Here is a 15,699-nt window from a genome sequence, read left to right on the forward strand (position 1 = left end):
AGTTGTAAAGGGGGTTTAGGCTTTAGAGAAATCACATATCATTTCACTCTGCAAAGTAGATCTTGAGAAAGCTCATTGTGTATTTAGATTAGCCTTTGAGATTATAGGAACAATTTCTTTTACTGCTTATCAAGTGTCTAATTAATATGAGAAGTTAAAAACACAGTTGTTTTTCTCCCGTGAACACAGCGTATTTGAGTTTCTGATTTTATGGAAGAATGTTCCGAGAAGAAACAGAATGTTGTCTGCCTTCCTCTCTCTCCTGGTTCCCATTGTGAATCCAGGCTCTGGTTACTGTAATGACTGGTCGTTCTAGAGCCTCCTGACTCAGGATGTCTTCCTTCTGCAGACCCACTCGGAGGAGAGGCCATTCCAGTGCGAGGAGTGTAAAGCTCTCTTCCGGACTCCATTTTCTTTGCAGAGACACCTGCTTATACATAACAGTAAGTCACAATCCTGGCAGATGAAGACCAAAGGAATTGTAACCTATTAAAATGTAGACATCACAGAAGCAGGACTATAAAGTAGTTATGTAGTCTGCTTTTGAACTTAAAAAATAAATGGATTACTGCCTTTCACCTTTTCTTCCTCTATTCTTGCTTTATTTTTGCAAGCTAAGATTAATCATTTTATGAGGCATATAATTTTATATCATTTTTCCCACTCCTTAAAGCTTGTGTATAAAAACATGTCATGGTCAATAAAATATCTTTGAAATGTGCTCTGAAACAGAAATTTATGTTCTCTTTTAAATGTAATTATAAAACATGCAGATACCTGGCATGATTTTATTAGTTCACAGGCTTTTACAGTGGGAAAGAATCAGAGTAAATGTCTAATTTAAGCTCTTAATTTGAGGGGAGTTGGGAAAATTGAGGCTCAGAGAAGCACAGTGATACACTCAGGGTTGCACAGCATGCTCGGGGAGCGGGTGTAGCATTCAAGCGTCAGTTAGTCTGCTCTGATTTCTTATTTCTTTTGGCAAGGGCATTTTTTTGAGAGGAAGTGAGAATTACGTTATTTACATACATACCGTGAAAGTGTGTCTAGCAGTTATACTGAGAGCTGATTTTAGAATACCACACTTTAAAGAAAATGTAATTGCAAAATGAACTTTTATAGTGAGTTGTGCTCAGATGTTAAAGTAACCAGAGATGTGTATCTCCTGTGCTATATATAAAGTTAAATAAAAATGGTATAACATAACTAATACTTACATGTCTTGCTTTTAATTTGAGTTGTTTAATCAGTAGAACATCCCCTAACATGTAATTTCTAATGCTGCTTAAATTTTTAATATTTCTGAGGAAAGCAAAACAATCAATCTTGACATTTTATTGTACAGATAAGATATTATCTTGGAAGAAATTTTCTCTGGTCAAGTCAAAGTATCTAAAATGTAAAATAGAAGATCCTGAAGTTTCTATATTTATGGAGTGGTAACAGTTGTGATGGACTGCATCTTTTCCTATGGAAAAGACAGTGCTGTGATTTCATGTCATTCTATAGTCACCTTACAGCTCTGGAGAAGTTGTCAGCACCACTTGCCATTTTCCTGATAAAGAACAGCTATGCATTTAAGAAATAAATTTTGTCATTAACAGCAGGAATTTCCATCTCATTTCACTGTCATTTGATTAAGAGAAAACCTGTTATGAGCTGAAGGAATTTTAGAATAGGGATTCAGACAAGGGAATCTCATTTATATTGTTAAGACTTCCATGGCTGATCTTGGTCTGATGCTCAGGAAATTTTTTTTTGATGGATGAAATTTTTTGTAGCAGCAAGGAGCCTTTAATTGAAGCAGATATTTTTGATGTCAGCTTTTTGGTTCTCACCCTCTTGAGACTGAGATGAAGTGAGTGAGTGTAGACAGTGCTTGTGCATTCTGTATTTTACATGATGCCGATCTTCTAGTCAACGCGTCAGTCCAAGGCTTTATGAAGCCACATCAAGACATTTAGCCAGGAAGGTCACCTTGGGTAATGGGTGAGCAAAGGTGTCCTTTAAGGTAAACATCACTTTAAGGCTAGCGAGCTGAAAGAGAGGGAAAACCAAAAATGGCTAAAATAGAGAGGACAAAAGACTAGATCTTGTCTTATCCAATATAAAAGTTATAGCCCGTTTAACTTCAAAATACGAGATTTGTTTTAGAAACTTATGTCAGCATTGTGGCTCCAAATATGAAGAATAAGCTGTCATAATTATTTTGGAAATTATTGTTATTTCCTAATACACTGAAGACCAAAAGGCAGGTTGCTAGCTTGCTTCTTGTTTTTTTTTTTGTTTTTTTTTAAATTTTATTTTATTTTTAAACTTTACATAACTGTATTAGTTTTGCCAGATGGGGAAAATTCCTGATAAATTTAAGATAAAGAAATCTGATAAAATAAAAAAAATCAGAAAAAATCTCACGTGAGGATTTCAAAGTTCTGATAAACTTTAAAAAATCAGGAATTAAAATATGAAAACAAAAAGGTATGCACTACCTTGGTATAGCTTGATGAGATTTTTGTACAGAAACCAATATTTTGATTCACTTAATACTTTAAGGGAAATACTTTGATAAGAGCAATCGTGGAGTAGTTTTATCCAGTGCCTGAATAGATTGGGTATTGTTAACTTTTAGAGTCTTATGTCAGTTGTCCTTTTACTCTCACTGGTTATACGTTTTATACAAATAAAATTTTAAATCATGAAAGATACATGGAGAGAAACGAGATGACAGTAGTAACACCCTGCAACAAAAATGCAGAAAGGCAAGACACAAACACACCTCTCGGAGTCTGCACAGCCCATGTTCAGTTCGGTGTGACTATTTCAGGTATCAGATTCAACAACTCAACAGCTTCCTTAAAGGCTTTGAGACTTTCAAGAGCTAAACTTCTGTTTGAAAAGATGAAGGGAAAGTTATTTGCCATTTCCTTTTTATTTTCTTTCTTCTTGTCCTCTCTTAAATTGATGTGAAGAGATAATGGGGTCTTCAAATTTCTAAATATATGCTAGTTAAAATGGAGGGGAAGGTAAAGGATCTTGGTTGAAATTGAGGTAATCTCATATTTAGGTAAAGAATTTTACCAACATATTTTGTCTTATAATGGATATAATTTGTGAATTTGGGCTATTATAATTGGTCTCTAAAAAGGGAGACTATATGCAAACACTAATCTGTCTTTATACAGGTTACATATGTTTTCTGACTTTTTGGGAGAGATCATTATCTTCTAATTGGGCACATGGATCAGTTAAAATGTATTTAAAATGGACTTTAGACATAGCTTGATATAAAAGTTTAAGTCCTGCCATCTCCCTAAACATAGCTTTGGGAGTACTTGCCTGCAAGGGGAGGCTGTTTAATGCGAAGATGAGAACCCTCCCAGGCGCCCAGGGTTCCAGGTAGGAAAGGGTGGTTGCCTCTCTGGTATCCCTGCCTCCATGCAGGTACCTCTCTGAGATGTAGCCCCCAGATAAGCACCTGGACGTGGAAGCCCTTCCCCAGCCTTATCGCAGTGAACCAAGGACAGCGTTAGTGGGCTGAGGGAGAAAGGGGGGATTCAGCCTGCTCCTGTCCCGGGGTGTAGGACCCACTCTGACCTCCTCCTTCGGGGACTTCACACCAGCTTCCTGTCTGAGAGCCAGCTCATCCCTGCCTCTGACGCCCAGAGGAAGAGTGGTGATGGAAGGGGACTTCAGGAGGGCCCGCAAGGCAGCTCACTGCTGAACACAAGTGCCTGTGCCCCTCACACACAAGCCCCTTCCCTAGAAATACTGCTGTTGAAGTTCTTACAATCTTTAGAAAATTAGCAGATTTAGTCCCTACATCTTCCAGTTAAAGGCACTGAGAATCCAGTTAAAGGTTAAAGGATTCCCCCTTGCCCCCCACCTAATTGACACAGGGGATAGCAAATATTGGAACTGAAAAAGTTGTTGGAGGAATGACCTTTTATGATTACGATGAATTGTTAGAGCTGTAAAGCTCCGGTTTTGGAGAAAACAACACTAAATCCGGTAGACGTGAAGGGGTGTTAACAGCACCCTGTTGTTGCATCTGGTTCTGTAATTTGATTTTTCATTTCTAAGGTGAGAGGACATTCAAGTGTCATCACTGTGATGCTACCTTTAAAAGAAAGGACACCTTGAATGTTCATGTCCAGGTGGTCCACGAAAGACACAAGAAGTACAGATGTGAGCTGTGTAATAAGGCATTTGTTACACCTTCAGTGCTTAGAAGTCATAAGAAAGTAAGTAGAAACCTTCTGTGGCTTTGAAAGGATTATGTATTTTAACTGTACAGGTGTATGTGTTAATTATATGATAATCAATTTTATATTAATCTATCAACACATTTACTCAGAACGACAAATAAGGAACCCATGGTTGATACTAACTCTTGAGCGTGTGTCTGTTTCCTTCATTTCATCAGAAGACAACATGTTTGAAAGCAAACCTGGATTTAGGTATGATGCTGTGTAGTCCCAAGCTATGCTGACAGTTACACAGGCTGCTCAGTGAATGAGAGTTCATTCACTTCTGTACATTTTTTGATTAATGTAGGTTTCTTTTTTAAAGCTATTGAGTAGGACTTTTAATAGCTTTAGTTTTGAAAACTAGCTCAGATACTTATTGACAGTTTATTAGACTGAGCTCTTCTGGGATTGGAGTGGTCCTTCTACGTCTTGCGTTGCTAGGACCTAGGGAAGTTCCTGGTACAGAACAGGGACTTGATAAGTATTTGTTCAATGCAAATAAAATGATGTTCATACTGATGGTGATTTGGAGATTATCATAGTTGTGTTATCCTAATTACCTCCAGCAGATGAACTCTGCTTGTTGATTAAATGCATTTTAAGTGTATTTTTAAAATAGCAAAATTCATACTATGGTTAATGAAGCTGAAGGTCTTAGTGTTGACTTTAGAAATGACTGTGACGTGTGCTGGCTTTCTGTTGCTCAGCGTGCCCTGCTGAATGAAGGTTGAAGTGACTTCTGTCATTATAACGCTTATTTTGGTACCTATCCTTAATACAGCTGTTTCAAAAGGACTGAACTGAGTAACTTTCTTTTATTGCATCTTTAATGCTCAGTAATAATGATAGTCTTCTCTTTTTAAAACTCTGAAAAGAATAATGTTTTAACTTCCATTGATTGAATTACTTTTTCATAAATTTATTAACCTTTTGTTGTGTTTTAATCAATGAGAGAAAATGTAGTGAGTTTTCAAGAAAGATATAGTTGTTTGTCTGCAATAACAGATTGTCATAGAATGTATTTACTAGTGCATTGTTCATTTTCGACTCCTGTATTTACCCAAATATTGTTCTCATATGGATTTGTTTCCATGCTTTCTTATCCATATTTAAGATTTTTAGTGTTATACTTTCAGTATCTTTTAATACCATCCAATCAAATTTTGCACCTAATAATACATATTTTTGAATTAAGCTGAAAGGAACATTTTAATTCTTTTCATTACTATTGCCTTAATGGCCTTTAATTTGAAATTTATACCAGTGAAGTACACATAACTGAGTTATAAGTAAGGGAACAATGAAATACTTATGTAACAGCAAGAGAGATCTTGTGGATTTTATAAAGATATTACAAATTACTTGGTAGTTGCCTGTTTGGAATAATCCAGTGTTGAAATAACTACATTTTATAGCTGTATAAAATTTCTAAACAGTGTTACATTAATCAGAAAGAATGGCCATATTTTGCCCCTTCTGTCAGGGACTAAGAAGAACACAGGTCTGTTATATGTTAAAATGTTATACCATTTCTTTAAACTGAACCATAATGCGGACCATGGGAGTAACAGTTCTCGCTGAGGTGTAAAGAATGTATACCTGTTTTGTACAAGAACTTGTAGGGAAAATGGAAAGTTAAGTGCCTGCCAAATGCGGAATCAAGGAGCCCTCTGTTGTAGACAGTATTATTGGCTATTATGGCTGTCGATTAGACTGTATTCCTCAAACTTGCGAATAATACACATCTTTTTCAATGGAGAAAACCTAAAGGACACTGAAGTTGATGAAGATATTTCACTTATAACTCTTTTACAAATTACAAATATTATATCCAAATACAGATCATAATTCAAAAATGAGAATTTATAAAGTAAATATCAACCAGTAAGTTTATGAAACTGATTATATTAAGATTAACAATCAATTTGGGGCTTCCCTGGTGGCTCAGTGGTAAAGAATCCACCTGCCAATGCAGGAGATGGAGGTTTGATCCCTGGGTCTGGAAGATCCCCTGGAGGAGGAAATGGCACCCCACTCCAGTATTCTTGCTTGGAAAATCCCATGGAAGTAGAAGTCTGGCAGGCTACAGTCCATGGTGTCACAAAAGAGTTGGATACAACTTAGTAACTCAACAGTAGCAACAATAGTCATTTTAATATGGAAGATGAGAATGTTTGGCTAGGTTTGTGATTCTTCAGGTTTATCAAGTTATGACATAAATGCTCCATCCCTTTTTCTGTATTCCAGCCAGCCTGTCTTTCCCTTCTGGAAACACATCATTTTTAAAAACTTTTCCTGTTCTTTTTACATTTTCTTGTTGTTATTGTTTAGTTGCTAAGTCACGTCTGACTCTTCGCAACCTCAATGGCAATTCAAATAATGATACTTCTAATAATTTGCATAAAAGCAAATGCTTCCAGACACAGGTCCTGGAAGTTCTGTTTTGTAATTGTGGTGGTAACCCAGATGATCCACGATATGCTTTTATTAACATTTGGGTTATCACTGAAATAAAAAAATCTAAAAATGATTTGAGAGAATGTACAGGTATCTGAAGTGATTGCCTTCTCCTCCCTTCTTTTCCCTTCTCTTAAGTTTGAAAAAAACAATGAAACTTGAAGAGTAGCTCTGACCCCTCATTTATTGAAATGACTTATTTTGATATTGGTAGAAACCCTGGTCACCTGATGAGATCGTGAGACAAGTTTTAAACATTCCATCTGCATCTTCTTTTGGGAAAGGTCACTCTTTTTTTTCTTTCTTTGAACTCTCACATTTTATCAAAACTGGCTTTTGATGATACTCATTCACCTTTTCTTGTGTGGTAGTTTTATGCTCAGATAAAAGATATGTTGAAGGCAACAGTGATCTTTGAGATTGGCTGTTCATTTAACACTTTCTGATTTTCGAGCTGAAATCAAATTTATTCTTTTTCTTTGCTTTGTAGTAAAATCAATTCAGTCGAACAAACATGATGCAAGTAACAGAGTACTTTATTGAGATTAATTCTGTCCTCAAGCATTAAGTGCACACAAAGAATGTGGAAAAATGCTTCTAAGGAAGTGTTTCTTGGCACAGTCAAGGGCAGCTGTAGCCCATTTAGATTATGTGGTTTTGCTAGCATATACTAGTTTTGTATAACTTAATCACTTTTAGATGGGGGCTCCGAAAGGCTTAAAATGTAAACTGCAGAATTATTTTCAAATTTACACTAATGCATGATTCTAAGAGGTTTTTTTGAACCAGTGGGAATACCCATGATAAATTGTTTAAAATCTCATTGTGATATTAAATCATTTTAAAGAAACGTAATCCTGGGAAAAAAGGATTTACTGTTGTCAGAGATACTTAATCATTTTTACCTAATTCTTTACATTTATCCTCAACCCTTTTTATTTCTTTCTGTTTAGACGCATACAGGAGAAAAGGAGAAAATCTGTCCATATTGTGGCCAGAAATTTGCCAGCAGTGGGACACTGAGAGTTCACATCCGTAGCCACACAGGTATGTGGGTTGTAATTGGCGATAAAGACAACACAGAGAAATCAATTGCTCCAGGATAAGGAATTTATAATTTTACAAAATGGCTCCAAGTTTAAGAATTAATCTTGACTGTTTTCTCTCTTACAAAGTTCTATAACATCTCGGTTCTTACTCTAGAAAAATTTTGAATAAGTATCCTTTCCCAAACTAAGTTAAATATCTAAAGTGGAAACTTTTTTATGTTTGTTTATGATTTAACTGTGATTTACTTTGTATACTAGGCTAATGGATGGAATAGGGAATAGCAGTTTCATAGAAGGCTGAGGGTCTCCTCTTAAAACTCTTCCTATAACTTGCATTAGATCTGCCCTTTTAAAATGTTAGACGTCCTTGGAATGTGGTTTGAATGCTGTAGGATTTTGTTGAACACAAGGGTGATGTGACCACAATATCTGTTATGCCATGAATTGCTTCCTAAAGGGTTTCTTCATCTCTTATGACTTCCTATGTAATTTCTCTCCTGAAAGAGGGCTGTGCCCTAGTGAAGGGTGAAGGAACATCTGAATACTCTTGTAAGAATTTTGTTTGGATTTTGTCTGTCATATAGAGAAGTGCTTGAAAAGACTTGAAAGAATGCTCTTAATTTTGATAGCCAGATGTCACAGATGTATGTGACTCTTAAGGGCTCCTCAATAGCTGGAATGTGTTTGGTAAACTGTGTAACCGGATTACATTGCTGAAGCTTTATATTCAAGGGCCACAGTATTTGACTTTACCATTGTGTCCCAGCACCTAACTTAGTGTTTAGCACAGTAACTCTGTGGTGAATGAGAAAAAGTTAGTTTAGGCAGGTCAAAGAATCAATACGGTGATTATTATGCATAGATTGAGAAAAAAGGACAGCCGTGAAGCATGATTTCTTATTTGGCGGCATAATTTCTAATTTTCTGGCTAAAGCTGAAAGACCTAGGTCAGCTTAGTAGTTGTCATCTTTGAATAGCCTCTTCAGTACAGTTCAGTTCAGTCGCTCAGTCGTGTCCGACTCTTTGCGACCCCATGAATTGCAGCACGCTAGGCCTCCCTGTCCATCACCAACTCCCGGAGTTCACTCACACTCACGTCCATCGAGTCAGTGATGCCATCCAGCCATCTCATCCTCTGTCATACCCTTCTCCTCCTGCCCCCAACCCCTCCCAGCATCAGAGTCTTTTCCACTGAGTCAATTCTTCGCATGAGGTGGCCAAAGTACTGGATTTTCAGCTTTAGCATCCATCCTTCCAAAGAACACCCAGGGCTGATCTCCTTTAGAATGGACTGGTTGGATCTCCTTGCAGTCCAAGGGACTCTCAAGAGTCTTCTCCAACACCACAGTGCAAAAGCATCAATTCTTCGGCGCTCAGCTTTCTTCACAGTCCAACTCTCACATCCATACATGATCACTGGAAAAACCATAGCCTTGACTAGACTGAGCTTTGTTGGCAAAGTAATGTCTCTGCTTTTTAATATCCTATCTAGGTTGGTCATAACTTTTCTTCCAAGGAGTAAGCATCTTTTAATTTCATGGCTGCAGTCACCATCTGCAGTGATTTTGGAGCCCCAAAATAAAGTCAGACACTGTTTCCACTGTTTCCCCATCTATTTCCCATGAAGTGATGGGACCAGATGCCATGATCTTCGTTTTCTGAATGTTGAGCTTTAAGCCAACTTTTTCGCTCTCCACTTTCACTTTCATCAAGAGGCTCTTTCGTTCCTCTTCACTTTCTGCCATAAGGGTGGTGTCATCTGCATATCTGAGGTTATTGATATTTCTCTCGGCAATCTTGATTCCAACTTATGCCTCTTCCAGCCCAGTGTTTCTCATGATGTACTTTGCATATAAGTTAAATAAGCAGGGTGACAATATATAGCCTCCTTTTCCTATTTGGAACCAGTCTATTGTTTCATGTCCAGGTCTTACTGTTGCTTCCTGACCTGCATATAGGTTTCTCAAGAGGCAGGTCAGCTGGTCTGGTATTCCCATCTCTTTCAGAATTTTCCACAGTTTATTATGATCCACACATTCAAAGGCTTTGGCATAGTCAATAAAGCAGAAATAGATGTTTTTCTGGAACTCTCTTGCTTTTTCGAGGTTCCAGTGGATGTTGGTAATTTGATCTCTGGTTCCTCTGCCTTTTCTAAAACCAGCTTTCACATCTGGACGTTCACAGTTCACGTATTGCTGAAGCCTGGCTTGGAGAATTTTGAGGATTACTTTACTAGAGTGTGAGATGAGTACAATTGTGCGGTAGTTTGAGCATTCTTTGGCATTGCCTTTCTTTGGGATTGGAATGAGCACTGACCTTTTCCAGTCCTGTGGCCACTGCTGAGTTTTCCCAATTTGCTGGCATATTGAGTGCAGCACTTTCACAGCATCATCTTTCAGGATTTGAAATAGCTCAACTGGAATTCCATCACCTCCACTAGCTTTGTTCGTAGTGATGCTTTCTAAGGCCCACTTGACTTCACATTCCAGGATGTCTGGCTCTAGGTGAGTGATCACACCATCGTGATTATCTGGCTTGTGAAGATCTTTTTTGTACAGTTCTTCTGTGTATTCTTGCCACCTCTTCTTAATATCTTCTGCTTCTGTTAGGTCCCTACCATTTCTGTCCTTTATCGAGCCCATCTTTGCATGAAATGATGCAAAGTATCATTTTGGTATCTCTAATTTTCTTGAAGAGATCTCAGTCTTTCCCATTCTGTTGTTTTCCTCTATTTCTTTGCATTGATCACTGAGGAAGGCTTTCTTATCTCTCCTTGCTAGCCTCTTAAATACCAAGGAGAGATAAGAAAGCCTTCCTCAGGCTAAATACCTTAAATACCTTCAAATAGCTTCTTAAATACCTTTAAATGAAATATGTGAACTAGAAGAGATGAAGTATTATATATGATGACTGTGGAATAATGGGCAGCCTAAAGAAAAAAAGAGGTCTTCTTGCTTAGAAGTACCTAGAGAAAGTGAGGTTTTCAGGACAGCATCCAGGAGAAGAATATAACAGAAAGCAGACTAGGGAGAATAAAAAGGAAAAGGCAGGAGAGAACCATGTTTAGGACAGGTGGACTTAAACTAGCGCCTACGACTGATAGCATCACGTCCTGGTTGTACAGAAGAGGCAGGTGGATGATGGAGAGCAAGCAGAGAGCACTCCACAGCGCCGAGCCTGCCTCTGTAGCCTGGCAGTGTGGTCTTTGATGCCACCGGGTGCCATTCTCTTCTGTGCATTGGAGGCCATGTGGGGTTGTGGTAGAGACAGGGAAGGGCAAGAGTGAGACTAGCCTTCCATTGCGAATCAGTAATGCTTGGAACTGCAGCTTTGCACCGCCATCCTGGAAATGTAACTTACAGTTTCCTCGGCAGATTTTATGTCTGTCTTTGTGTGCTTGTGTATATATTGATAATTTGTGTGTGGAAGGAGGGCAAGTAGAAATGGGAAAAGTGTGTTTTTTCTTCATATCATAGTAGTAAGTTTATAATAATGCCCTAAGCCATTACCGTCTAATTGAATTATGGTTGGTATAATATGTTTTTATTTTTCTAATATTTTATTTGTTTATTTGGCTGTGCTGGGTCTCAGTTGTGGCATGCAGAGTCTTTAGTTATGGCACGTGGGATCTTGTCCTCTGACCCAGGATGGAACCCGGACCCCTGCGTTGGGAGGGCAGAGTCTTAGCCCCTGGACCAGCAGGGAAGTCCCAAGTGCATTTTTATTTATTTCAATGAGTTTGTTTATTTCTGGCTGTGTGGGTCTTTATTGCTGTGTGGGCTTTCTTTGGTGATGGAGAATGAGGGCTACTCTCTCGTTGTGGTGCCCGAGCTGCTCACTGCAGTGGCTGCTCTGCCTGGGGGGCTCGTGGTCTCAGGAGCTGCGGTTCCCGGGCTCCGGCACAGGCTCCACAGTTGTGGCACGCAGACGTAGCTGCCCTGTGGCAGGTGGGTCTTCTCGGACCAGGGACTGAACCCATGTCTCCTGCATGGGCAGGTGGACTTGTTACCACTGAGCCACCAAGGAAGCCCACAAGTATGTTTTTAAAAGGCGGCAATTATTGTTCAGAATGCATTAAAATGTGTATTCTAGCACAGAAAAGATGGATCCAATGATAGCTCAGCTGGTAAAGAATCCTCTTGAAATGCACGAGACCCCAGATCGATTCCTGGGTCGGAAAGATCCGCTGGAGAAGGGATAGGCTACCCATTCCAGTATTCTTCTTCCTCTAGTGGCTCAGCTGGTAAAGAATCTGCCTGCAATGCGGGAGATCTGGGTTCGATCCCTGAGTTGGGAAGATCCCCTGGAGGAGGGCATGGCAACCCACTCCAGTCTTTTGGCCTGGAGAATTCCATGGACTGTATAGTCCATGGGGTTGCAAAGAGTCGGATGCGACTGAGTGACTTTCATTCATTCATTCAATCATAGAACACTCGATTATTCAAAAATATTGCATCCTTGAGAATTCCAAGTGCCTGCATTTTATTTTACTTGTAGGTATGATGGCAGTGGACAAGAATAACCTTAAATGAGTAATTTCTTCTAAAATTTTAATCAAAAAGTTGTATTAATAAGATTTTTGAGCTCTAAGAGTTCTGTCCAATAAAAATATTAAATAAGTGTAGTGGTTTTTGTTGTCATATATTATGTTCTGTATTATATGTAATCTAAATAATACTTAATCGTAATATTTTATACATGATCTGGCTATTTAAATGCTGTACAGATTCTGTTCTGTTGGTTTCTGATCAAGAAAACAGGCCACCTGAATTCAGCCAACAGTGCTAAGGCACAGTCAGACACACATAAATTTAAATAAATAAAGTGAAAATATAAAGGTGGCTTATGTGTTTGTGTATGTCCACACAAATAGTTGTGTGTTTTTTTATACTTGTTATTTACGAACTGACTTAGCACGCACATTTACTTATAACTAGATATTTTTTTTCTGCTTAAAATCAGACTCATCTTCACATTTTGCAGTGCTGCTTTGAGTCACTCTGATGTGAAGCCAGTGTTTTTGGTGACAGCTGCCTGGCAGCACGGCCAGGACTCTATTTGAAATGGTTGGTGCCAAGCAGTTTGTCAGTGACTGCAGAGCTGGTATCTGGGTTTCCACAACAGTCCTGGCATGGATGTGTTTTTTTGTGTGGACAGATGTTGCTTTTGCTTCTGTTGTATTTGCTTTGTCCTATTCTCCAAATCTTATGCATCCATTTGCTCTTCTTGGAAGCTAGCTCAGTGACCAAATGAGTTTGTGTAGTTAGTTATTTTGCTTCTTTGATGATAAAGCTTTCCTTTATTTTGAGTTCTGTAAATTCATTTTTCCCTCCTTTTATTATTTTTTCTTATGAAATCATGTGATTTAATTCAGGCCTTTCTCACACTAGATTTCACAATTTACGTTTGTGCTGCAGTGTAACGGGGGCATGGGGTCATAGCCTATTCTATAGGAAGCATTTAGGTATGTACAGTTAGGGACTGTGCAGTGAGGTGAGGAGGACCCTGAGTGAAGATGGGTGGGACGGTCAGGACAGACAGCTGATGCAGCTCTGAGGAAGAAGGCACTCTGGATCATTGGCACTCGCACTTCAGCCTCAACTCTCCTTACTATCTTAGAAATCACTGGGGGCCTGGGAACCTTCTGTTTGTGTGGGTTATATTTGTTTGTTGTTGTTTAGTCGCTAAGTCATGTCCAACCCTTTTGCAACCCTGTGGACTGTAGCCCATCAGGCTCCTCTCTCCTTGGGTTTTCCCAGGCAGAATACTGGAATGGGTTGCCATTCTCTTCTCCAGGGGATCTTCCTGATGCAGGGATCAAACCCATGTCTGCTGCATTAGCAAGCGGATTCTTTACCACTGAGCCACCAGGGAAGCCCAAATTGAGAACATTTAAACAGTACATCCATTACGTATTTATGTAAACAACACAGTTTTACAGAAAGTAGCTACATTTTCCTAGTCAGAAATAACGTAGTGAGAAGGGACATGCTGTTGTACATCTCTGAAACTTTAGTGTCTGGTTCAAGAGGAGACAGCTAGGTTCCTATGTCTGTTTCTTAGTTCATCCTGCTGCAGCAAGTTCTTTTGGTTGCAGAATTTAAAGAAAATTTGGCCTCACACAGATTTACAGTTAGAGTTCTTAATTATCCTTTGTAAGTAATTCTGCATGTTGTTTATTACTACAGTAAAACTCAAAAAGTAGTAGTTTTTTTTTTTTTTAAGGCTTATATTGTGGAAATTCAAATCTTCTCAGTGGGCTTCTCCTGTTCTGTTACTTTAAAATCCATTGGTGTGTCTTGTACTTTGAATGATCTTTTACCCGCGCATGATTCTGTAACGTGATGCACAGATCATGTGGAAAGTGTTGGCTCACCGAGTTACATAGATCCTGCACGCATGTTAATGTCATCACTGATCTCATTAGACAAGTCTGAGTGTTCAGAAGCCTTCAAGCATGGTAGCACATACAGATTTTCCAAAATTCTCCATTTTGCTTTGACTACTCTAATTCTTAGGTTTGGTAAGGCATATTTCCCTCCCTGCCTGCCTTTCTTCTTTTCTTTTGAAATGACAGACTTTTTATTAAAAAAAAAAAAAGAAAGTTCACCATATACCCAAATCTGAATAACCATATTTTGTCATCATTTTGTTTCGAGTAAAAATGATGTTCCATGAGAAAAAAACTGTTAGTTCAGCTCATGAATCAATCATACAAGTGCTTTTTCTTGAGACAACTTTTCATATATAATATGCATTAAAGGAAGTTATTTCGCACTTCATAGCTAAAAATATTAAAACATGGTACTCGGGAGTTAAGGTTTAATAAAATTAATGTTAAGGTCTTAAAGGTTAAATAATAAGTTGTTAACCGTGGTTATTTCTTTGCATTTTAAATATGATAGATTAAATTTTCTTCATGATTTTCTGTATTTTATAATTTTTCTATAATTTTATTGTGTAAGCAAAATATTTAAAGTATATTAATGTTATGATTATGCAGGAAACTTATCAGAATGTTCATGTTTAACTATCTAGGTATTACATATCTGAATCTTATTATCAAATGGACCAGCATGAAGTACATATAAAAATGCATTTTGAAAAGAGAAATGACAATGAGAAAGCAAATATGGTAATATTAAACCTAAATGAGTGTCTATAGTGTTCATTGAACCATTTTTCTAATTTTTCTTCATGTTTGAAAATTTTCATAATTAAAAGCGGGAGTGTTTTATTCCATGAGAACCAAGGAATGTACACGGATACCAAGTAGGGGCAACTGAGATCTATCTCTTGGACATCCAGCATCACAGCTCACATCTTACTCATGCCTCCCTCTCCCTCAGGGCCTGGCCCTTTCATCAGGGAATGCTATATTCTTTAAACATAAGCAGACTTTTGTTGTTTCATTTTTTTGCTTACAGTTGTATTGCTCAGAGAGAAGCCAGATTCTTCTGAAGGAACAAAATATCACTGCTTCATGCTTAATCATTTTAAAAAAGGAATTCCAGGAAACTTGCAATTCTCGTGGATTATTCAGAAGTTTTTTTAAATACATTTGAAAGCATATGTATTCTTTAAAAAAGAAAATGTAAAGAATTGAAAATAGCCAGTCAAGCTGTTATCCTATTGGAGACCTTTCGGTGGTTTCCCTTTACCATGTGCTGATGACATCCTGTGTGAATACTTGGCATCCCTGGGTCCGTCCCCTCCAATCTCCAGTTGAATGTCACTTTCTTCCTGGCGGGTTACCTGTCCTTCCCTTCGCTCCCCTCCCATCGTCCATTTTGTTTGATGAGTTAATTCTGTAGGAACTGGAATCATTACAAACAATTGTGTGACATATTACAGTCTCTTGCACTATGATGCTTCTCACAGGAGAATTTGAGGGCTCCCATTGTTTGGTATAAATGAATATTTCTTCTCAGTTATGATATTAAACT

At 38.2% G+C, this 15,699-nt stretch overlaps 1 protein-coding gene across 5 annotated transcripts in view; it reads left to right on the plus strand.

The window, feature by feature from the left end:
* Positions 1 to 15,699, plus strand: part of PRDM5 (PR/SET domain 5) — a 250,533-nt gene that overhangs the window by 142,277 nt on the left and 92,557 nt on the right. For all 5 annotated transcript variants that reach the window (XM_045166318.1, XM_045166317.1, XM_045166320.1 and 2 more), the window contains 3 exons: positions 350 to 443; positions 4,081 to 4,241; positions 7,658 to 7,751. In XM_045166318.1, coding sequence (XP_045022253.1) covers positions 350 to 443; positions 4,081 to 4,241; positions 7,658 to 7,751 — 349 coding nt within the window. The remainder of the gene's footprint in view (positions 1 to 349; positions 444 to 4,080; positions 4,242 to 7,657; positions 7,752 to 15,699) is intronic.

Source organism: Bubalus bubalis, chromosome 7 (assembly GCF_019923935.1).
Source record: "Bubalus bubalis isolate 160015118507 breed Murrah chromosome 7, NDDB_SH_1, whole genome shotgun sequence".
Lineage (NCBI taxonomy): Eukaryota > Metazoa > Chordata > Mammalia > Artiodactyla > Bovidae > Bubalus > Bubalus bubalis.